This window comes from Mesoplodon bidens (genome assembly GCF_964165515.1).
Source record: "Mesoplodon bidens genome assembly, chromosome: 7".
In the NCBI taxonomy this organism is placed as follows: domain Eukaryota; kingdom Metazoa; phylum Chordata; class Mammalia; order Artiodactyla; family Ziphiidae; genus Mesoplodon; species Mesoplodon bidens.
In genome coordinates this window covers 93,409,624-93,432,598 of record NC_138164.1, presented here as the reverse complement: position 1 = coordinate 93,432,598, position 22,975 = coordinate 93,409,624, and the positions used below count along the sequence as shown (strand labels likewise).

Sequence of the window (22,975 nt, the reverse complement as noted above, 5' to 3'; positions counted from 1 at the left end):
TCCTCTGATGGATCTGGGCAAAGAAAATTGAAAAACTTCTGGAAGGACTCACCATTCTAGATGCCATTAAGAACATTCGTGATTCATGGGAAGAGGTCAAAATATCAACATTCACAGGAGTTTGGAAGAAGTTGATTCCAACCCTCACAGAAGACTTTGAGGGGTTCAAGACTTCAGTGGAGGAAGTAACTGCAGATGTGGTGGAAACAACAAGAGACCCAGAACTAGAAGTGGAGCCTGAAATATGACTGAATTGCTGCAATCTCATGATAAAACTGTAATGGATGAGGAGAGTTACTTCTTATGGATGAGCAAAGAAACCTGGTGAAGATGCTGTGAAGATTGCTGAAATGATGACAAAGGATTTAGAACATTACATAAACTTAGTTGATAAGAAGCAGCAGCAGGTTTGAGAGGACTGATTCCACTTTTAAAAGAAGTTCTGTGGCTAAAATGCTATCAAATACAGCATTGCCGCCACAGAGAAATCATTCATGAAAGAGTCAATTAATGCAGCGAACTTCACTTTTAAGTAACATTTTAAGAAATTCCCACAGCCATGCCACCCTTCAGCAACTACCACCATGATCAGTCAGCAGCCATCAACACCGAGGCAAGACCCTCCACCAGGAAAAAGATTGCAATTTGCTGAAGGCTCAGATGATGGTTAGCATTTTTAAGCAAGAAAGTATTTTTTAATTAATGTACGTACATTATTTTTTAGACATAATTCTATTGCATACTTAATAGACTACAGTATAGTGTAAACACAACTTTCATATGCACTGGGAAACCAAAAAATTTGTGTGACTCGCGTTATTGCGGTGGTCTAGAAGTGAAACCACGGTATCTCCAACGTATGCCTGTACACAGAAAAACATTTTCGATGTTTCTTAATTTTTTAAAATATCAGATCAGTAGTGATAACATACAGTACAATCCTGTTCAGCAGAATAACAGAGATCCATGTACAGAAGGACTGAATGAACCCACCAGTGGTCTCTGACGGAGGAAGGTTATGAGGACTTACACTCTGGGACAGCTGACAGGGTCTGCATCATCTCTCTGTGGCTCAGTTTCCTCATATGGAGATAATAACAGTCCCTCTCTCATGAGGCTCGTGACAATCCATGAGTTACTATAATGTAAAGTGCCTGGATAGTGAAGCCCAGGGGAAGCTCAAGTAACGGCATGTCATTGCTCTTGCCATAGCAGGGCTTCCATGGAACTTGTATGTTTTTCTAAAACATATCCTTATTCCTTTATTATAACAAAACGTTATTTGGCTAAAACGATCACTTAGGGCATTCCACGAACCAAGAACAGAAATACACTCAGGCTATCCCCAAATGAGCCTCTACTCTCAAAACTCTAAGGTGGAAAATCTAATGACTCCACCCAATTGGAAATTTATTCTAGTCCATTAATAGATATTTCACAAGGTCAGAAATACAACTAGTACATAGGGGGTTGGGAAAACATTCAACCTCTTTAGATAACTTAAAAAATGAAAATGAAAATATGTAACTGTTTTCAACTATTAAACGAACCAGAAAACCGATTTTTTTAAAAAGGTATTTCCCAATGCTGCCAAGACTAAAATAAAGCCAGACGTCTCACATGTTGCCAGTGAGCAAGCTGATGCAAAACATTAGCAGAACAAGTGGGCAAGAGCCAGAAAAGGCTCCTGTCCTTCAACCTGGTCATTGCATTTCTGAGAATCGAGCTGAAGAACATTTCTCAAAACAGGGGGAAAGTCATATCTACCCTCATTTCACAACCGTGAGCACTATTTCTAACAGTGAAAAACTGGAAACAACATAAATACCAAATAATAAGTAAATAAACTATATTTATTCACCAAGTGAATGGGCCACTTAAGCGTTAAAAGTGATAGGGAAGAGCTTCCCTGGTGGCGCAGTGGTTGAGAGTCCACCTGCCGATGCAGGGGACACAGGTTCGTGCCCCGGTCCGGGAAGATCCCACATGCCGCGGAGCGGCTGGGCCCGTGAGCCATGGCCGCTGAGCCTGCACCTCCGGAGCCTGTGCTCCGCAACGGGAGGGGCCACAGCAGTGAGAGGCCCGCGTACCACACACACACAAAAAAAGTGATAGGGAAATATGGGGAAAAAACATAGAAAAATGTTAATATGTTGAAATGTTACCTGGGAAAAAAATTAAAATATAAAATCGTATACCTATGGTGATTACAACTGAGAAAAGCCTGAATGTAAACTTGTAAGATGCTCATAGTGGGTCTGTTAGCGTACAGACTCTATGTAGGATTCTGTTTTTCTCCGTCCCTGTTCCCCCGATTTTCACAATATAACATTTTATTACCTTTATAATAAAAAAGTTTCTTCCTGTCTCCCGAAAATCTTTCCTCTGCCGTGGATACAGAATAGCTGCTCTCTGCCTCGTACCCCTCCAAGACACGCTTCTCCAGGCCCTTCTCTCACCCTTCAGAAAGGGCAAGACTTCTCATTGGTTAAGTGTATTCTTTTCTAAATGCCAAAGCTATTTCGTAGGGCTTTTGAGGCAATCACCTCTACCAAGTGAGAACATCAGCCACCTTCTCTCTCCTTCCTGTAAGTACCAAGTTGTCCCAAAGAATCAGTGAAAGAGCTCTGTAACTTCTGAGCAAGACACAGAAGGAGATGGCACAAATTCTAAACGGACAAGTCTCAGGGAGCCCTTGAAAGGATGGACCAGATGGTACCCACCCTGGAGACCTCAGCCCAGCCCATCCTGGCTCTGGCTGAAACCATCCTGTATTTCTACCCTCCAGGCATGGATAAGCTCCTTAATCGACCCTCAACATTGTTTTCGTTTGTTTGTTTTGTTCAACTCTCTCATTTTATTTATTTATTAATTTTTTTTAACATCTTTATTGGAGTATAATTTTTTTACAGTGGTGTGTTAGTTTCTGCTTTATAACAAAGTGAGTCAGCTATATATACATATATCCCCATATCTCCTCCCTCTTGCGTCTCCCTCCCACCCTCCCTATCCCACCCCTCTAGGTGGTCACAAAGTACCGAGCTGATCTCCCTGTGCTATGCGGCTGCTTCCCACTAGCTATCTATTTTACATTTGGTACTGTATATATGTCCATGCCACTCTCTCACTTCGTCCCACCTTACTCTTCCCCCTCCCCATGTCCTCAAGTCCATTCTCTACGTCTGTGTCTTTATTCCTGTCCTGGCCCTAGGTTCTTCAGAACCATTTTTTTTTTAGATTCCATATATATGTGTTAGCATATGGTATTTGTTTTTCTCTTTCTGACTTACTTCACTCTGTATGATAGACTATAGGTCCATCTACCTCACTACAAATAGCTCAATTTCATTTCTTTTTATGGCTGAGTAATATTCCATTGTATATATGTGCCACATCTTTATCCATCTGTCAATAGACACTTAGGTTTCTTCCACCTCCTGGCTATTGTAAATAAAGCTGCAGTGAACATTGTGGTACATGACTCTTTTTGAATTATGGTTTTCTCAGGGTATATGCCCAGTAGTGGGATTGCTGTCGACCCTAAACATTTTGATCAGCAGAAGTAAAAAAGCAAAAGAGACTTAAACACCCGACAATAGGGGAATAATTAGGTTACAGTGCATCTACTTGATGGAACAGTAGGTAACCTCACAAAACAACAATTATGGTTGCTACATATATGGTAATGTGGCAAAGGGCCTCTAATGTGAAGTAGAAAAAGCAGGTTATTCAATCACGTGTCCCCATGACAATGAATATACTATGTGTGGACTGACCAATAACAGTTAACGTTTACAAGTCACTGACTATACCCAGGCATTGTGTGCTGTGTGCTTAACAGGCATTAAAACGTCCCAACAGTGTCACTTAGAAGGCTGATGGTTCTCATTTTGGAGAGGAGGGAATTGAGGCAGCAGAAGGTTAAGGAATTAATTCTCCTTTAATCCTTCCAATGGCTAAGTTTTAGACCATTCTGGTAACTTTCCTAAGATCACACAGCACTGGGAGAGAGGGATGGAAGGGAGGGCTGGGATTTGGACACAGTCCTTCTCCAGGGCTCACACCCTCAGGTCCTAGACTGGGAAGGGAATATGTAAGAAATCTGAAATGCAAGGAAACTTTGTCTTAGAAAAAGGACTTCTTTTTCTTCCCTCTATTGTCTAAACTTTCTAGTGTTCTTCTGTTTTTAGAATTTAAAGACCAAAGGAAAAAAGAAGGGCAACAAAGGAAAGGTTTTTTGAATGCATGTGTTTATGTGTACGTTTTTTTAAATTATGTTTTGATCAAAAGACTAAATAAATGCCAATCAAGTCTCTACTACACTTGGGGGTGACGGGTTGGAAATGAGGAGAAAAAAATTAACGGAGAATAGCCAAGGTGAGCCTGTTCCAAACCAAACCAAACTGCGCCAGGCAGCTGCCCACATTATCTTTTCTTTTCTTTTCTTTCTTTTTTTTTTTTTTTTGGCGTTACGCAGGCTCCGGACGCGCAGGCTCAGTGGCCATGGCTCACGGGCCCAGCCGCTCCGTGGCATGTGGAATCTTCCTGGACCGGGGCATGAACCCATGTCCCCTGCATCGGCAAGCAGACTCTCAACCACTGCGCCACCAGGGAAGCCCTCTTTTCTTCTCTTTTAAATTTCTCTTTCCACCAACTCTTCCCGTTTATGCATGAATTCTGAAATCATGGAACTGGACTGGCACAGGACACAGCTTGTCACAGAGAACTTTAATATCACACAGTTGAAATTGACAAAGCTGGGAATATAACTTAGGTCTCAACTTCTGATCCTGTATTCTGTCACAAACGTGTCCTGTTCTGAATATTCCCAGCTCAGCTAAAGACAATCTGCATTTCCTGGAGTTCAAATACACACCATATTCCAAAAATGATCATTCCACACATTCAGAGTGTTTAATAATGCTCAAAACTGGACAGATTATAGGGTTCACGCATACTATCTCATTTGAAACTCAGATTACAAACGTTCAATTTCTAGCAATTTTGAAGCCAGGCTAGAAACAGGAAAAGCTGCAATAGACATAATACTTTTTTTTAATTCTGCAAAAATAAAAATGCATTATGTATAATAGTCTATTCAGAAGAAATCACAAACAACAAACAAAATGAACTATTTCCCACAAAAAACATACCCTCAACCCAACCCCTCCCAAAATTTCTCTGAAGAGTGGGGGCAGGCAGCAGGGATACTGGACAGATCTCAGAGGGGCCAGTCTCAGAGGGAGTACATCACGAGGAAGAGGGGGCCTGGCTCCAGAGGGGGCCCCAAACCCAGAGCTCCTTCCTGCGCGTCAACAAGCTGAGCCTCAAATCCCGGTAACAGCTATGTGAAAAGTTCAAATTATCATCTTCTCCTCATTTCCTCACCTGGCTCCCAAAAAGACAGCAGATTCAGAGCCAGAACACATAGTTCTCCTGTGCGAGAGGCCCTGTGGCCTGGTGCCCAAAGCCCAGGAAAAAGCCAAGAACCATTGTCCAGCTGTGTGGTCCCCAGGCACCGGACAACCCTGGGCCCAGGACTCCCGGTGTACTTCCTGCCGGCCAGCGTGCCGTGGCCCAGCTCCCTCTGCAGCACCAAACTTTGGCAAAGAAGAGAAACACCCCTCTACGGGGCAGGGAGGATGATCGTTCCACTTCCTGGAGGCCCCTCAACTCACATCCCTGGTACCTCCTTTCTCACAGATTACCACTGACTCACATCTCACGCGGATTTTGGGTACAAAACGGGAAAGAGGCTGAAGAAGGAGGGCGTGGGGAGGATCAGAAAGAATCCCGGTCCTGGTGGTGCCCATCTGAAGATGATGTCCAGGTGTTGGCAAAGAAAAGGGCATTTGGAAGCAGATTACTACAAAGTCAGTACCAACTCCATGCTAGATACTTGACGTGATGCTACAGCTTATTTCATCCTCAAGAATACTGCACAATGTAGAAGATGTGCAAGATGGTTACCAGCCTGGACCTTGGGGTCAGGCAGCCCTGGGTTCAAATCCAGGTCTGCTGCTTGCTGGTTAGAAGATACTGAAGCTACATAACCTCTGGGAGTCTCAGCATCCTCGCGTGTAAAGTGAAGGCAGGGAGAGTCTCTCAGGGGGAGGGGGAGTCGAGCCTGGTGGGCAGGTCCTCTGTGGCTCCCACCCCACCAAGACCCCTGTTTCTGCACAGACCACGCTGCTCTGAAACAGAGCTACAGGTGGAGAGGGCAGGACAGCCCTGCCCCCAGAGGCCCTGGCCCCGCCGTGGGCAGCACGCAGAGTGTGCAGGGCTGAGTCAGACCCAGACCTCCTTGCTGATGCCCCAGGACTGCCGCCACCCTCCTCCTGCCCCAGCAAAGGGCCAGGCCACTCACGGCACTCCTTCTCGTCACTCTTGTCAAAGCAGTCGGGCAGCCCATCGCACTGCCAGGCGCCGGGGATGCACCGCCCGTTGCTGCACATGAAGTTGCCTGGAATGTTGCACTCGTTGGTGAAGTTGTTCCCGGGAAGCAGCTGGCTCTCTGTGGGAGAGAGGGGACAGGGAGGTCAGACGGCGCCGCCAAGGCGGCAAGGACCCGGGACTGCACAACTCTTCTTCGACACGGATTGCCTCTCTGGGACTCAGTTTTCTCATCTGTGAAAGGGACCCATAATCTGCTCCACCCCCAGGGATTCTGGGAGGACTGAATGGAGAGACCCAGGTAAAGCCCTTCGCTGGTGCTGAGCACTCAACAGGGGTTCACGGACTTTTCTTCTTTCTCTGTCAAAAAGCCTGGTAGTAAAACCCAAACGTTCTTTTCTGGCCATCAGCAGTGGCTAAAAAGGAAGATGCCAAGACAGAGGGAGCGCAGGACTCCCAGTACCCAGCGGCAGGAACTGCAGGCTCCGTCCAGACCTCAGACTCTGCAGCCCTATGATCACAGAATCCTTGCACTTGGGCCAAGTCAGCAGGGATACGGGGACATCATTTCACTTTAGGAAACAGGAATCACCCACAAAAACCAACCTGCCTGGGGTCACACGGGGAGCAAAGGCCAGACCAAAACTTCAACACAGGCCTTCTAACCCCAAGAGAGTCTCAAGGTCCCTGGACTGCTTGCCAAGAGTTCCCGGAGATTTAGCACCAAGCCCCAAGGTTTAGATTCGACTCCACTGAACACAGGCACAGAATGCCAAGGCCCTCACCCAAAAGTGCGAACTCTTAGGCTGGAAAGCAAACAGGGAAGGCCAAGGAGAGCTAAATTCATCCACCAGTGGACCCCGGGGGCAGATTGTCAAGGGAGCCAGAATTGGATCAATCTGATCCGTCTGAGCTACTGTGATCAATGGCTGGGAGATCAGGAGCCATCAGGAAATAAAACAGTCTTAGAGGAAAAGGAGAAATAAAAGACCGGTCCCTCCAGGGCTCCCTCCTGAGTTTTCAATAAACATTTATTGAACATTTATGACCAGACACTTCTGCTAAGTGTTAAAGATGCAGAGATGAAAGCTAGGGCTCCTCCCTCCGGGCTGGAAAGGCACAAGGGTATACTAACAATTTTAGTGCCCTGTACTAAGAGGGATGTCCAGACCTGCCTGGGGGCAGCAGGAGGAGGGCAGGGCCCATGATGCTCTTCCACAAGCTTTGCCAAGAGAAGCATCTCATGCCAGACCCCTGACATCACACCTTCTTGCATGCCACTATCCTTTACATGTGCTGTAATTTTTACCTGGAATGCCCTTCAACTCATGGGGTCTCCTGGAAATCCCGACACACCCATTAGCATACAACTTCTGTGTTACTCTGCCTCTGAAGTCTTCCCCAAGGAGAAATGGGCAGTCACCCTGTTGTGTGCCTAGGGTTCTACCAGGGTTACACTAAAAACATTTTACAGCTGGAACAAGTGGGCAAAAAATTGGAAAAGACAGAGCCAGAGGCAAGCGGTACCACATCAGCCCAGGTGCCACGGATATTCCTTATAGACCATCTGCCCCACTGCACTGATTTAATATTGTACATGAACACCCTACTGAAAATGAGCTTGTGTAATTCACTGAAGAATTCTAGAAGAGCAGCTACAGTGAGGGGCCTCATCCTGCCCTAAAAACCTGCACTGGGTTCCTAAAAATCTTCCTTGTCCCCTCCTCACTCAATCACCCCCTACGATGGCCAATCACCAAGTCCTGCATGCTAGTCTCCACTGCCACAGCCATGACTGCAGCCCAAATCACCACCATCTCTTACCAGGATCACTGCCACAAGTGACCCCAGCCTCCCCTCAAGTCTGTCTCAGAGGCACCTTTCTAAAGAGCAGGTCGATCATGACACTTCTTGACTCTAAAAAGCCACTGAATGGCTCCCCAGTGCTCTTAAGATAAAGTGAGAATTCAAGGCATTAAAGAAAGGTCACAGGAAAGAGGTGGCATTTGCAGTGGACACTGATAGACAAAGAGATGAAACGTAAGGACCGCTCACGTCTACAGAAAGATGGCACAGGCCAGGGCAGGAAGGCTCAGCGCAGGCCACGACGGGCATGGAATAAAAAAACCCACAGAGCTCTGATAGTTAGGAACTGCGAAAAGACTGTGCCCCTATTTCCCCAATTCTACACCAAGGTCAGATATCACTAATCACGGGGCTCTGTCCACTGAGCCCACTGTCGATATCAGAATCCCTCTCAAGACTCGACTTGAGGAAGCCACCACCAACCCTGAGATGGTCGTGAAGCCAATTCCCCACCTCCGGGCAGAGGTGCAAGATGCCAGAGTGGGTCTCGTAGGAGAGGCGTCTAGAAGGACAGCCTGGAGCTGGCTCTCAGCCAGACACACAATACAGAACACTGAAAACCTACACGTTCCAGCTGTTTCCTAACAACTGCTCTGGGCTCCCCCCCGCCAGCAGGGAACTCTTCAGGGCTCCAGAACATAACTGTCAGTCTGATGTGTTCGGAGATCACCTACACTTGCTTGTGCAGAACTAGCTCCTCGAAGGCAAGCGCCCTGGAAGAGTCGCCGAAACTGTGAAATCTTGTTCTGATAAACGGATTTCCGGGGCAAGAAAACTGTCCAGATGAGATCGCAAAGTGCTTGCTCTGGGAGTCAAGAGGCTGGCGGCACAGGGACTTGATAAATGAGAGGGTGCGATCCCGAGACTAAACACCACGTGGGCTGGACACAAGTGGTCCTGCAGCCACGGGGCTCCCAGTGCCCTACCGGCAGGACCTCGGATCCCCAGGGCCGGTTGAATGGTAACTCGGAGGGGCAGTCTGTGCACGTCCATCACCCACGCAGGGGGCGCAGGGCCTTGTGCTTTAGGGAAGTGGCAGTTAATCAGCAGACTCGAGAGTATGAGGAGAAACCAAGGCAAAGAGAGGTTAAATCATGTCGACTGTGTCTTCAAAAGTCTTCCTCGGGCTTCCCTGGTGGCGCAGTGGTTGAGAGTCCGCCTGCCGATGCAGGGGACGTGGGTTCGTGCCCCGGTCCGGGAAGATCCCACATACCGCGGAGCGGCTGGGCCCGTGAGCCATGGCCGCTGAGCCTGCGCGTCCGGAGCCTGTGCTCCGCAACGGGAGAGGCCACAACAGTGAGAGGCTCGCGTACCGCAAAAAAAAAAAAAAAAAAAAAAAAAAAGATCTTCCTCAAACCCATCCAAGGTGCCTCACTAAACTGACACCATCCAATCCAAGCCACTGAGACCTCGTGCCCTCTTTAAACCAGTGGTTCTTAACGGGGGACAATTTTGGCCCCCAGAGGACATATGGCAGTGTCTGGAGACATTTTCATCGTGGACTCTACTGAGTAGAAGCCAGGAATGCACACCTGCGATGCACGGGGCAGACCCTCACAACAAAGAACCACCCGCCCCGAAATGTCAAGAGTGCTGACTTGAGAAATCTTGGCTTAAACCAACCTTCCCCCTTTCACTTCTCACTCCCACCAGTTTCTTCTCCTCATAGCAGAGGGAGATTTTAAATGCTGCTGATGGCTCCTCGGCGCCCCTATAATAAATGTAAAACTGTTGCCATGGTTTACAAAGCCAGGCAAGATCAGGCCCCGCCTACCTCTACAACCTCATTCCAACCATTTCTTCCAACACCAATGTCCGCCCTGTAGTGGTCCTCCACACACAGTGTTCACTCACCCCAATTCTTCCATGCACATTCCACTTGGTGTTATGGGCTGAATTGTGTCCCCCCAAAATTCATATGTTGGGGTCCTAACCCCTGTACCTCAGCATGTGACTATATTGGGAGCTAGGGCCTTTAAAGTGTTGATTAAATTAAAATGAGGCCATTAGCATGGGCCCTAATCCAATCTGACTGGTGTCCTTATAAAAAGAGGTTAGGACAGAGACACACACAGGGAAGATCACGTGAAGACTCAAGGAGATGGCAGCAATCTACAAGCCAAGGAGACAGGCCTCGAAGGAAACCAACCCTGCACACTTTGACCTCAGACTTCTAGCCTGCAGAATCACGAGAAAATAAATTTCTATTGTTGAAGCCACTCACTCTGTGGTACCTCGTCACGGCAGCTCCAGCAAACTGGTACATCTGGCTAATCTCATTTGTCCTCCGACCTCAGCTTTACATCACTGACTCTGAGATTCCTTCACTGATTCCTTCACCCAATCTAAAGCTGATCCCTGTTTTCTGCTCTGGTCGTATCCTGTGTTTTCCTTCATCCCAACTGTGCTCACCAATGAATCTGTACTCTCTCCCCACCAGATTGCATGACCCCAAAGGCCGAAAGGCATTGCTTCGTTTTGTTCTCCATCCTGGGCATCCTGCACTCAGCAGGTTCTCAGTAAATATCTGTGGTCATTCTCAGAAGAAAACCAAGTGTTCAGTTACTGATTTGTCCCCCATCCCTCACACTCTTCCTTGGAAAGTTCCATCTACCCCCTGCGTCATCCCCCGGAAGGTGAGTGGGATCTTACATATATAGTTAAAAATAAGGGACACAGGGGCATCTGGATTTGTGCAAGTAAGTTACTACCCCGTCTGCTTTAAAACAGCTTAGAAATCTTTTCAGCCGGACAGCAGGACTTTCTAGTAGCTGCAATATTTATCCCATCTCAGTGTCTTGGGACACATTTAGAATCCAAAAAAGACAAGCATTAGCACGAAGTTGGCTAGCTGGGGTTTCTCCTTCTCCTTTTTCTTTTTTCATTAGGCTGAAAACTGAAAAAGAGTTGCCCATTTTCACTGCAGCAGCACATCACTTACTTAAAATAACTATGCCATCTGCACCAAGACTGAAAAAAAAAAATCCAAGTCCTGCCCCATTGGGCAAAAGCAAAGAACCTGCTGCTGCGGCTTCTTCCAAAATTTCTGGCACCCACAAATTTCTACTTGATGAGGGGGCACTGCAAAAACTCAAGACAGCTGCTGCATTCTTCTCCTTCTGGAACATGCAGTGAGCAATGCTGACTTTTCCAGCTGAGAAATGGGAATCCTCTTCCACCAGCTGGGGCCCTCCACATGCTCTTCTCTCCCTCTGCTGACCTCCTCCCGCTAAGGTCACGCCTTATCGCGACACGAGACAGGCTTGGCACCTGCAAACTATCAACAGGCCCTGCTTTCAGATTTCTGCCCAGTCACTTCGTTTTTATCTTTTGCTTCCTGATCATCTGGTCGGCAGGCTCGATGAACAACAAAACAAGACACAGACACATATAGGTACAGACACACATACAGCCTAGCGTTCCAATTTGCAGATCTCAACTAGATCTTCCCTAAAACCTCCCTGGAGAATTAACACACCTCTCCCCACTGCCTGGAACATGATGCCAACAAACATAATGTTTTGAGGCCACTGAAGACAACCATCCGTTTTCCCTTTGACTCGCTCCTTCAAATACACACGTACAGTCCATGCATGGGCACACGAAAGCACCAAAGGAGCGGGTCTGTCGTGATTCATTTCTAAACTATCCTGGAAAAATCCCCGGAGGTCCCTTCGACTCCAGACTGCTCCTCGTGGTGGCATCGGTGTTGGGTGGAACCGCAGACATCTGTCCTGAGCACCTCCCAGAGCCATTTGGTTCTCATCAAACCAGCTGCTTCCCACTAGAGCTCGGCCACACGGAGCATCCTGGCTGTCACCAGGGAGGGAGCAGTCACGCGTGGATATCTGAGCCCGGAGTGAGGATGGGCCTCTGTCTCCAAGCACGTAAGCTGAGCCAGTCTCCAGCTCTGTCGAGACTCTGCCCAGTGCCCTGCCCGCCCTGTTAGCTCATTCCAGGAGCCCCGGTCTCTGTGTACCCAACTGCAAGGAAGATACACAGCCCAGGGACAAAGGTGAGAAGTTATAAAATGACTCATGGATTCAGCCCAGGAATGCTGACCCTTGGCACCCACAGATTTCATATTTACACATACAGTGTATTATATTTACACTGACCCTGAAGATCGCGTGTAACTTTCCTGCAGGAACACTTTATGCATGGAGTGAGTCACCTGGACAGTGAGTGAGCTTAGCTGTCCGACCCACATCTGCACCTCACACGGCTTCCCCTTTGCCTCTCCCGTGGAATGCACAACAGCAGCCACTACAAAATGACAAATGCTTTGTTTCCTTCTTTAAATGAGTTAGCGGGCTTCCCTGGTGGCGCAGTGGTTGAGAGTCCGCCTGCCAATGCAGGGGACACGGGTTCATGCCCCAGTCCGGGAAGATCCCACATGCCGCGGAGCGACTGGGCCCGTGAGCCATGGCCGCTGAGCCTGCGCGTCCGGAGCCTGTGCTCCGCAGCGGAGAGGCCACAACAGTGAGAGGCCCGCGTACCGCAAAAAAAAAAAAAGATAAATAAATAAATAAATAAAATGAGTTAGCAAAGAAAGCCAATGGCTAGTATTAATGAGGCAAGCAAAGGGAAAGCAAAGACGTCTAGAAAAAGGACAGCTCTTCACCAGGAAATAGCTCTATAAATTATTTTCGTACTGTATTTATAGCCTCATTAAGGGCTCAAAGCTGTTACTTACATTTTTTAGTTATGCTTCATTAGGAAAATTATGTCCAAGCGGCATTAACATCATGGGGATTTGCAGAGCTGTCAGGATGCAACCCTTGCAAGGTCCAAGGTCCACAGCTCAGGGGCTGGACAGCAACGCTGGGGGATGCTGCTCCTCAGGACACTGATTCTCAAAGGTGAGCTCTGAGCCCCACCCCACCCTGGTCCCCAACTCTCCTACATTCCCTTTAACAGCCCTTAAGAAGTTGATTATTGACTTCTCACTAGGGAAAATCTAACATCTACTGAAGGTCCTAATACCTGGTAGGAGTTTAACATCCGTTCCCTTTCTCTGCCTTCACAATAGCCCTCTGAAATAGGCACCACACCCATTTTGCAGACCAGAAAACTGAGACTGAAGATGTCACACAGCTAGAACAGGGGTCTGCCAACGTTTTCGGCCAGATAGTCAATATTCTAGGCTGTGCAGGACAGGAGGCCAAATTAAAGATATTATACCAGTACTTACATAAAAGGAGAGAAAACAATATTCCACACCATTTTTATTGATGAAATTCAAAATATGACCATCATAATTGAGAACAATTTTCTGTAGCACAGGTCTACTAATGAAAAGAACAGAATTTTTTTTCGGGGAAGGGGGCAGGTGGTTGAGATTCAAAGTTAGTGTCCCCTATCATCAAAATCTATTGCAAATGTTTAATTTTTTTTCAACCATTTAAAAAATGTAGAAACCATTCTTAGCTCAGGGGCTCTGGCGGGCTGGCTTTGGCCCCTGGGCCACAGTTTGCAGACTCCTAAGTGAGAAGATGTTAGGTCTGCCTAAAATAACAAAATAGCAGAGGCGCCCAACCCAAAAGGCCTTCCTCTCTGCGCCATCACACCTACCACACTCTGAAATGACCCCTGTGGTTCAGTGGCTGCTCCCCCACCACAAAAGCAGGGGCCTCTGCTGCCCTGTGTCCCCGCAAGTGCCAGGCACCGAGCAGACACTCAGGAAATGCTTGTTGACTGCGTGAGTGATAGCTCCTAAGGACCCTTCCGGTTCTGACATGCTCAGGTTCTGTGAATTTACCCAAAGCCTACCTGAACCTATTTGTACTTCTGTGCAAAAGACAATGAACAAATGAGATCAGTTCTGTAAAACACTCCTGAGCTCCTAGGAGGGAAGGAAGAGAAGCAAAGAACTTTTCTGGATGAACTTTTTACAGGCGTTCTCTTTTAACACGTGCCGTGTCTTCACCAAGGGTGACCCGCATGGCAGGCCAGGGTGAGAACTTGGCCCCATGTGCCTTCTGTCATTTCAGCTTCAATCGACAGCAGCAGCAGGAAGTAAGAATCAGGCGGTGAAGATAAACTGAAAGACGAGAGAGGGGACAACTTTATAACCAATTTATGAGGCTTGCAGATAAGCCAGGCTTCAGAGAGGACCAATCAACTCTGCACTTCAGCACCTCTCAGAAACAGCCAAAGGGTCAAGAAGAGGGGGATTCAGCTCTGACCCCAAGTTCAGCCCAGCCTCATCTGCCCCAGGATGGCTGCAACCATTCCTACAGTCACTGGAAACGGTTCTGCAGCCTATACTCCGCTCTGCACAGATACACCCAAAGCAAGTATGGAAAACACCAAAGCAAACCAAGAAATAAGGCCAGAAAAGCAAAATGAGCTTCATTTAGGTCCCAAAGCATATTTTGACAAGCTCAGGGTAAGGAAGGATTTCTAAAAGAAGACTCAAAAAGCTATTTGTAATGAGGTGGATGGACCTAGAGCCTGTCATACAGAGTGAAGTAAGTCAGAAAGAGAAAGACAAATACCATATGCTGACACATATATATGGAATTTAAGAAAAAAAAATGTCATGAAGAACATAGGGGTAAGACAGGAATAAAGACACAGACCTACTAGAGAATGGACTTGAGGATATGGGGAGGGGAAAGGGTAAGCTGTGACAAAGTGAAAGAGTGGCATGGACATATATACACTACCAAACGTAAGGTAGATAGCTAGTGGGAAGCAGCCGCATAGCACAGGGAGATCAGCTCGGTGCTTTGTGACCGCCTGGAGGGGTGGGATAGGGAGGGTGGGAGGGAGACGCAAAAGGGAGGGGATATGGGAACATATGTATATGTATAACTGATTAAATTTGTTATAAAGCAAAAAAAAAAAATTTGGACACACTTATTCAGCCACTGTTCTTGTACAGTTGGTCTTTTGAGCCTTAGTTTAGTTGATTTTACCCAGATTAAACTTGTTCTGGCTGGATGTGGCTTACTGGGCCAGGCAGTGGCTAGGTTTTCAGATCTTAATTCTGCCACCTGATGTATTCACTGTAACTCTCGGCTTTGCATCAACCACAAATTTGATCAGTATGCTGTCCATTTCCTCATCCTAATTGTTAATAAATATACTGCAGGTGTTTCATTAAAAAAAAAAAAAAGAGGGCTTCCCTGGTGGCGCAGTGGTTGAGAGTCCGCCTGCCGATGCAGGGGACACGGGTTCGTGCCCCGGTCTGGGAAGATCCCACATGCCGCGGAGCGGTTGGGCCCGTGAGCCATGGCCGTTGGGCCTGCGCGTCCGGAGCCTGTGCTCCGCAACGGGAGAGGCCACAGCAGTGAGAGGCCCGCATACAGCAAAAAAAAAAAAAAAAAAGAAGAAGACTCAAAAAAAGCACAGGCCATAAAGAGTGATAAAATATGACCGCATTAAAATGTAAAACTTCCAGTCATCAAAAGATACTATAAACAAATTTAGAAGATAAGCAACTAACTAGAAATGGTATCTGCCATATATGTAACCCACAAAGATCCATATTCAGGATTTTCTTACAAGACTATATATGAAAACATAGGCCACCCAATAGAAAACTGGTCAGAGTATAAGAATGAACAGGTATGTTGATGGATGAGCAAACAAGTAGCTGCTTCAGACGGACTCAAACCTCACTTGTAATCAGAGAATGATTAATGAAACAAGGGAGTTCTCTTTCACACCCACCAGACTTGCAAAAATTTGAAGTCTGATACTCTCACGTGGCAAGGGTACAACATGATCTCCCAGGCTACACATGCGCAGCAACTCAGAAGAGCAATTTGACAACTCCCGGTGAGGTGCAAGATGCACCAGGGCTTTAACCCAGCTGATCCTCTTCTGGTACATACCCCAGCCCTGGGGACAAGCGTGCGCAAGACAATAGCAAGAGAATCTTCACCGTGGCACTGCTGTAATACAAAAGTGCAAGACACACCAAATGGTCATCAAAAGGAGAACGGATGAAAAATCGGGTCCATTCACAACAATGGAATACTACCCAGGGCTGCAATTTAATGAACTGGAGCGGCATGAATCACCATGGATCAATCTGAGAAACCTAATGCTGAGTGGAAAAGGCAAGTGGCAGAATAGCACTTACATTCATCTTGAAAAATATACTACTCTAATGGATACATCCAGATGTGAAGGCATTTTTGAAAATGTGCAAGAAAAGAAAATATCAAAATCAGGATAGTGGTTACTCTCTGTCAAATGGGATCAGAGGGCACCCTATGAATTTCAGCTGTAAGATTTCTTTCTTTCAACCAACCTGAAGCAAGCATGACAAGATATCAGAATTCAATGGAGCTGGGTGGAAAGCACACAGGCTTTCTTTGCATTATTCTTGGTACTTTTTCCCACCCTTTAAAAAATGTTTCACTGGGTTTCCCTGGTGGCGCAGTGGTTGAGAATCTGCCTGCTAATGCAGGGGGCACGGGTTCGAGCCCTGGTCTGGGAGGATCCCACATGCCGCGGAGCAACTAGGCCCGTGAGCCACAACTACTGAGCCTGCGCGTCTGGAGCCTGTGCTCCGCAACAAGAGAGGCCGCCATAGTGAGAGGCCCACGCACCGCGATGAAGAGTGGCCCCCGCTTGCCACAACTAGAGAAAAGCCCTCGCACAGACACGAAGACCCAACACAGCAAAAATAAATAAATTAATTAATAAACTCCTACCCCCAACATCTTAAAAAAAAAAAAAGAAAACCACAGCTTTAAAAAAAAAAATGTTTCACTAATAAGATGTGTTATAAAGAACAAATATCATGCTAATATTTGAGAAAAGTCTATGAAAGACATATGGAACCATTTATCACTAATGTTCTAGCATCAAAAACGCCATCAACTATAAAAGGAGGAGAGATAAAAGGGGGCAAGTGTTCACACTGAGAAAAAAAATGCAAGGACATCCCTCTGAGAGATTCGGTTTATTACGAACTCTTTTCATTTTCTGAAAGGCAGCAACAGTTGCAGGGCAGAAGCGGATTGTGGAGGAAAAAAATAAACACATCACATAAGAGAGATTCGGTTTATTACGAACTCTTTTCATTTTCTGAAAGGCAGCAACAGTTGCAGGGCAGAAGCGGATTGTGGAGGAAAAAAATAAACACATCTCATAAGAGAGATTTACCCACCCAACTTACCAAGCCATGACATTCCAAAAACAAAAATAGCAGGGCCCAGCCAGAAGGTCAGATATTTTCTAAATATTTCTAAATATTACTAACTCCCTTGAGATGTCAGGGCGGGAAAAAGCCACAGGAAAGCTTTCTTTCTTAGTCCATGCCGTCCGCCTCTTCACCCCACCCTCCAATATGGGGCTGCAGGAGGCTGAACAAACGGGGACTGAGCTGGGGCACCCAAGGCTGTGATTCGGCACACCCCATCACAATCACCAAATGCCGGATTCTCTTATCACTGTAATTAGCTGTGTGACTTCAGACAGGTGAGTCACCCTCTCTGAGCTTGAATTTCCCACTTGTGAAACCAGGGTGACCCCACCTCCCTGTCAGGGTTGCTGAGGGATAGAGGGGTATGATATATACATATATATAAAATAGAGGGATATATATATATATATATATATATATATATATATATATATATATAAAATAAAGTGATAAAGTAAATGTAAGAGTAGGTGGCATATACTGGGAGTTCAATGAACAGTACTAGATTGTTACTCCTTCCTTCCCTCCACAATCTCCCTGCCTCTCCTCACAGAGCTGGTACTGTAGTGGTAACTCAGACAAGGTTGGCTCCCTTTTCTCCCTCTGCCTCCCTAGAAAGGCCATAGCCTGGGCAAGGTGGGGCTGGTTGGCTGGCTGAGACCAGTGGTCACTTAGGTCCAAAAACGCAGACTTTGCAGATAGTCACCAGGTTTTAAGAACATAGTTACAGGGCTCACAATGTGACCCTGGCTGTGTGTCTTCTAACACATGACAGTCTCAGTTCCATTATTCCTAAGAAATAATTAACCTTCCTTTTAATCATTCCTAAGGCTCTTTAATAGCAGCCAAACTATAACCATGAACCAACCTTTCCAAACCACGTGGTTATGAAGCAACTCAAAAGAGAAAGGCACATGGGATTCACCGTTGGGATCTGGGGACGTGGCTCCATCTCCCTGGACCTCAGTTTCCCAGGTGTAAAATAAGGCAGGAATAGATGATATCCAAGTTCCTTTCCAGCTCTTGACCGCTCATTCTTGTTTCTGAGGACACATCCCTGGTCTCCACGGCAGGCAAACACTCGCCATCTGCCTGTCCTAGATACATTCTCCAACATTTAAAAATAAAATCCAGCATTTACCCAGAGGTCCTCCTCTGAAGAACTAAGCACATCTCCACAAGGCAGGTACTGAAGGCAGTTCCTCCTTTTTAAACACAAGGAGACTAAGACCCAGAGGCCAGCCAGCCTCTCGAAGGGCAGGGCTGGAACTGGTCAGAGAACCCAGGTTCCAGCCCCTGAAGGAGACTCGACTCTTGTCTCCGCACTTTAAAATTCCGACCTCCTATGCCATCCATGCAGAGATGGCTGGTCCCACACCCTCCCTGCCCAAGGAGAAAATAATCTCTGAAGGGCCACACATCAGACCTGCAGCCCATTCCCTATGAAGTCAAGGGCCCTCTGGTTCCCCCCGATGATCTACAATTTTCTATCACGTCTCAGCAAATGAACGACTGTCTGGCTTATCGTTTAGGAGAGGAACGCTGCCAGGGAAATCAAAAACGCCAGCTTGTTACCGCCGACCAAGGGAGGAATACATATTAACTGGTGCGTCTTTTTAAATTTTCTTAAGTAGCTTAATCCATTAAACCAGTCCCGTCCTGCTTCTACAATCTGCTCACGCGAGCACCCTCCCTCCGTGCTCAGCGTGCCGACAGGCCCTCCATCAGGAGGAATTAGCTGACTTCTTGAGCAAATGATGTTTCTACATCTAGCAAGTGCCAGAATTAAGCAGTATTTACTGCTGGAGTCCCCGCTTCAGTCTGCATGTCTGAATGAGCGCTGATTTCAGAGTGAGCAACTCACCTTTGCAAGAGATTTGTCGGACTTGGTAACTACAAGTGCTGAAAAGGGGCAGGCGAACCTGTTTGGATTCTCCAGCTTGTGAAGGGTAGTTTATGATGGTCCAGAAAACAAAGAGAATTGAAACTGAAAGAGGGATCCCTGAGCTGGTATCATTCAGGTCAGCCCTGAAGCCCACAAACTCTGAATTCTAATTCCACTCCTCCCAAGCTCGGGGGATGGCTTAAGCCCTCCGTGCCTCAGTTTCCTCATCTACAAAGTGGAGATGGACCAAACACAAGCTTGATAAGCTCCCTGGGATGATCAAAGAGCCATTTTGTCCATCTTGGTATTGAACTCACATCGTCCCAGATCTGAAAACATTTGAGCTCTCATTGTTTACCACCTGCATCAGATAGCCTCTTACAGAAAAAACACGTATCCTAAGAATTCAGTGGAAGCTCCTGGGACTTTCATACATTTTATGACAGCATGCAGAAAGAGGCCATACAGAGTTAGCCAGAGTTCATTTGTTAAAGGTATTATTATTCACTATTAAAGAATGACTATTATACAAAGAGTAGATGTAATTTATGCACAGAATATGTCATTACACAAGACATATCATTATAATGTAGTTACATGATTAATAATTAGAGAAAAGGTGATCTCAAGTGTAAGAGGATCCACCTTAAACTGAACAGGATAGATTCCTACCAGAGAGATGAGAGCTTGGGAGACAGGAGCTGCTCATTAAGAAACGATTTTTTGGTAACCTAAAGATGCCCTACCACGTGGCTCCAGTGCAGGTTCGTCCAATGCTCTGCCAACGGGCGCAGCTCAGCACCAAGACACCGGAAAGAAGTCAAAGGCCTGGTGAACGCCGACACCATGATTAACCTTTCAACAGGTTCAGCCCCTACAGACTGCATGGTCTTCAGTCCTCTGACACCCAGCTAGTTCCTACCCGCTTTGCTTTCCTGGATCTGTTCTCACAAAGGCACCAATGGCCTCCCAAGCCTCCCAACTGCTGAATCCAAAAGTTATTTATTTATTTATTTATTTTATTGAAGTATAGTTGATTTACAATGTTGTGTTAGTTTTTGGTGTACAGCAAAGAGATTCAGTTGTGTGTGTTTGTATACATACATCTATATATATATATATATATTCTTTTTCATATTCTTTTCCATTATGTTTTATTATAGCATACTGACTATATCAATAGTTCCCTGTGCTATACAATAGGACCTTGTTGTTTATCCGTTCTATATATAATAGTTTGCATCTGCTAATCCCATACTCCCAATCCAACCCTCCCCTGTCCCCCTTCCCCCCTTGGCAGCCACAATTATCTTCTCTAGGTCTGTGAATCTGTTTCTGTTTCATAGATAAGTTCATATTTGCATCATATTTTTTTAAATTTTTGGCCACACCCTGTAGCATGTGGGATCTTAGTTCCCTGACAAGGGATTGAACCCACATGCCCTACATTGGAAGGTGGAGTCTTAACCACTGGACCGCCAGGAAAGTCCCTGCATCATAGTTTAGATTCGATATGATAAGTGCTTTCATATGGTATTTGTCTTTCTCTTTCTGACTTACTTTGCTTAGTAAGATAATCTCTAGGTCCATCCATGTAGCTGCAAATGGTATTATTTCATTCTTTTTTATGGCTGAGTAATATTCCATTGTGAATATGTACCACATCTTCTTTATCCATTCATCTGTCGATGGACACTGAGGTTGTTTTCACGTCTTGGCTATTGTGAATAGTGCTGCTATGAACATAAGCGTTCAGGGATCTTTTTGAATTATATATAGTTCTGTCCAGATATATGCCTAGGAGTGGGATTGCTGGATCATATGGCAACTTTATTTTTAGTTTTTGAGGAATCACCATACTGTTCTCCATAGCAGTTGCACCAATTTACATTCCCACCAACCTTGTAGAAGGGTTCCCTTTTCTCCACACCCTCTCCAGCATGTTATTCAAAAGTTATTTTCAGTCTTTACCTTGCACATAACTCAGCTGCAAGGGACCAACTACAAGTGGATGGCTCCTTCCTCCTGAAACTCCATTCCCTCGGCCTCCCTGATACTACATTCTCCTGTTCGCCCACCTTCCCCACACACCTGGCTCTCTGACCATTCCTCCTCCGTCAACTCAGAGGCTCCTCTCCCTCCGCCCACCCCTCCTCTACCTCCAGAGCTGTGTCTCCCGCTGCTTGAGTGACAGAGTCATCTGCCCTGGAAAAGCTGTCTCGTCTGCCATGAGGGTCAACCTCCAACTCAGCTCTCTTCCCTTCATCTCCATCCTCCACCCACAGCTGCATACTTCCATCCCCTACTGCCCAAGACATTTTCATCCCAGACACAAACTCGACACACCCAGAATAGAACTTTGGATTTTTTCTTCTAAACCTGTCCCTCCTGCATCACTCAGTACTTCAGGTGCTAGAATGGCCAACCATCTTTCCCCCTCACCTCCACCCACATCAATCAACCCAGTGCAAAACATTTTCCACTTCCATCTTTCCTCGATATCCCTGCCACTCACAACCCTAGTTCAAATCCTTCTCTCTTGCCTTTATGGCTTAGCATTAATGGCTTCCTTGCTGGCTTTCCGAGATCCAGTCTTGACCTCTAAAAGGCATCCTTCACATAACTGTAGAGAAAATCTGACCACATCCCTCACTGTTTAAAATCCTACCATAGCCCCATCCCACGAAGGGTGAGGCAATTGTCCTGGCATCAGCCCAGGAGGCCTGCGTGTCCTGGCCAGGCCACCTCTCCTGCAGTTCCTCCCTAATGTATAGGTCACTTTACAAGCTCCCCCATTGGAACTCGCAACATAACTTACGCAAACCTCTATCTCTTCCCTTATCACAATGCTCCACCGTTTGTGTGCCTGTCTTCCCCACAAAACCCCACGAGCAACTTTACACCAAGGGAGGGAAAGTGTCCTAATGTAGCCCAGAGCCGAGGACAGAATGTTGAAATGGAGGGAGGGTGGGAGGCATGAAGTATGCGGGTGGATGGAAATATGGATGGCTGCTTCTTTGTGCTATAATATTCTGAAAAGCCTTTCACCCAACATTTTGTGGATTATTCCTGCAAGTTAAAATTATTCCTCAATCGTGTGGACAGTCCACATTTGTATGCAGCCTAAGATCTACAGAATGAAGACATGTTTCTTCATGCTCAGAGAGTAATTTCATCTCAACTTGATTATTGGAAAAATGGCGGTGGGGGAGCAGGACCCCAAATATGTTTATTCATGTCATTATTATTATTATTCTTCCTGAGAAATCTTGGGTTTTCTACAAAGCCATCTTCACTTCTGGATTTGCTTGAACTTAAACCAATAATTCTTCATGATTCAGAGTAAAAATTCAAAGGTAACCCAATACTTTAGACCGTAACCTCGGCAGGTAAGAGCTGGCCTCCAGAACTCATGGGCACAAGCACTCTCTCTAGGGCATGGGCTGTCAGCAACAACTGACACAGCTGCCTGGGAGACAAAGCCAACATTCTGTGATGACCCATTCTCTCAGAGCCAGCTCCCAAGAAGTCAAGGTTGGGCCCATGTTCCTAAGGGAGAAGAACCAGGCCCAGGTGCATCTAGTCGCTGATAACAGCCCTAAGAGTCAGGCCCCCTCTGTTTCTGCTCTGCACTGGGTTGCAGGCAGCCTCAGGCAAGCCTTTGG

General features: G+C 46.4%; 1 protein-coding gene across 6 annotated transcripts in view; it reads right to left on the bottom strand.

Moving 5' to 3' along the window:
• Positions 1 to 22,975, bottom strand: part of LDLRAD3 (low density lipoprotein receptor class A domain containing 3) — a 268,879-nt gene that overhangs the window by 187,756 nt on the left and 58,148 nt on the right. For all 6 annotated transcript variants that reach the window (XM_081240427.1, XM_081240428.1, XM_081240426.1 and 3 more), the window contains exon 2: positions 6,368 to 6,514. In XM_081240427.1, coding sequence (XP_081096553.1) covers positions 6,368 to 6,514 — 147 coding nt within the window. The remainder of the gene's footprint in view (positions 1 to 6,367; positions 6,515 to 22,975) is intronic.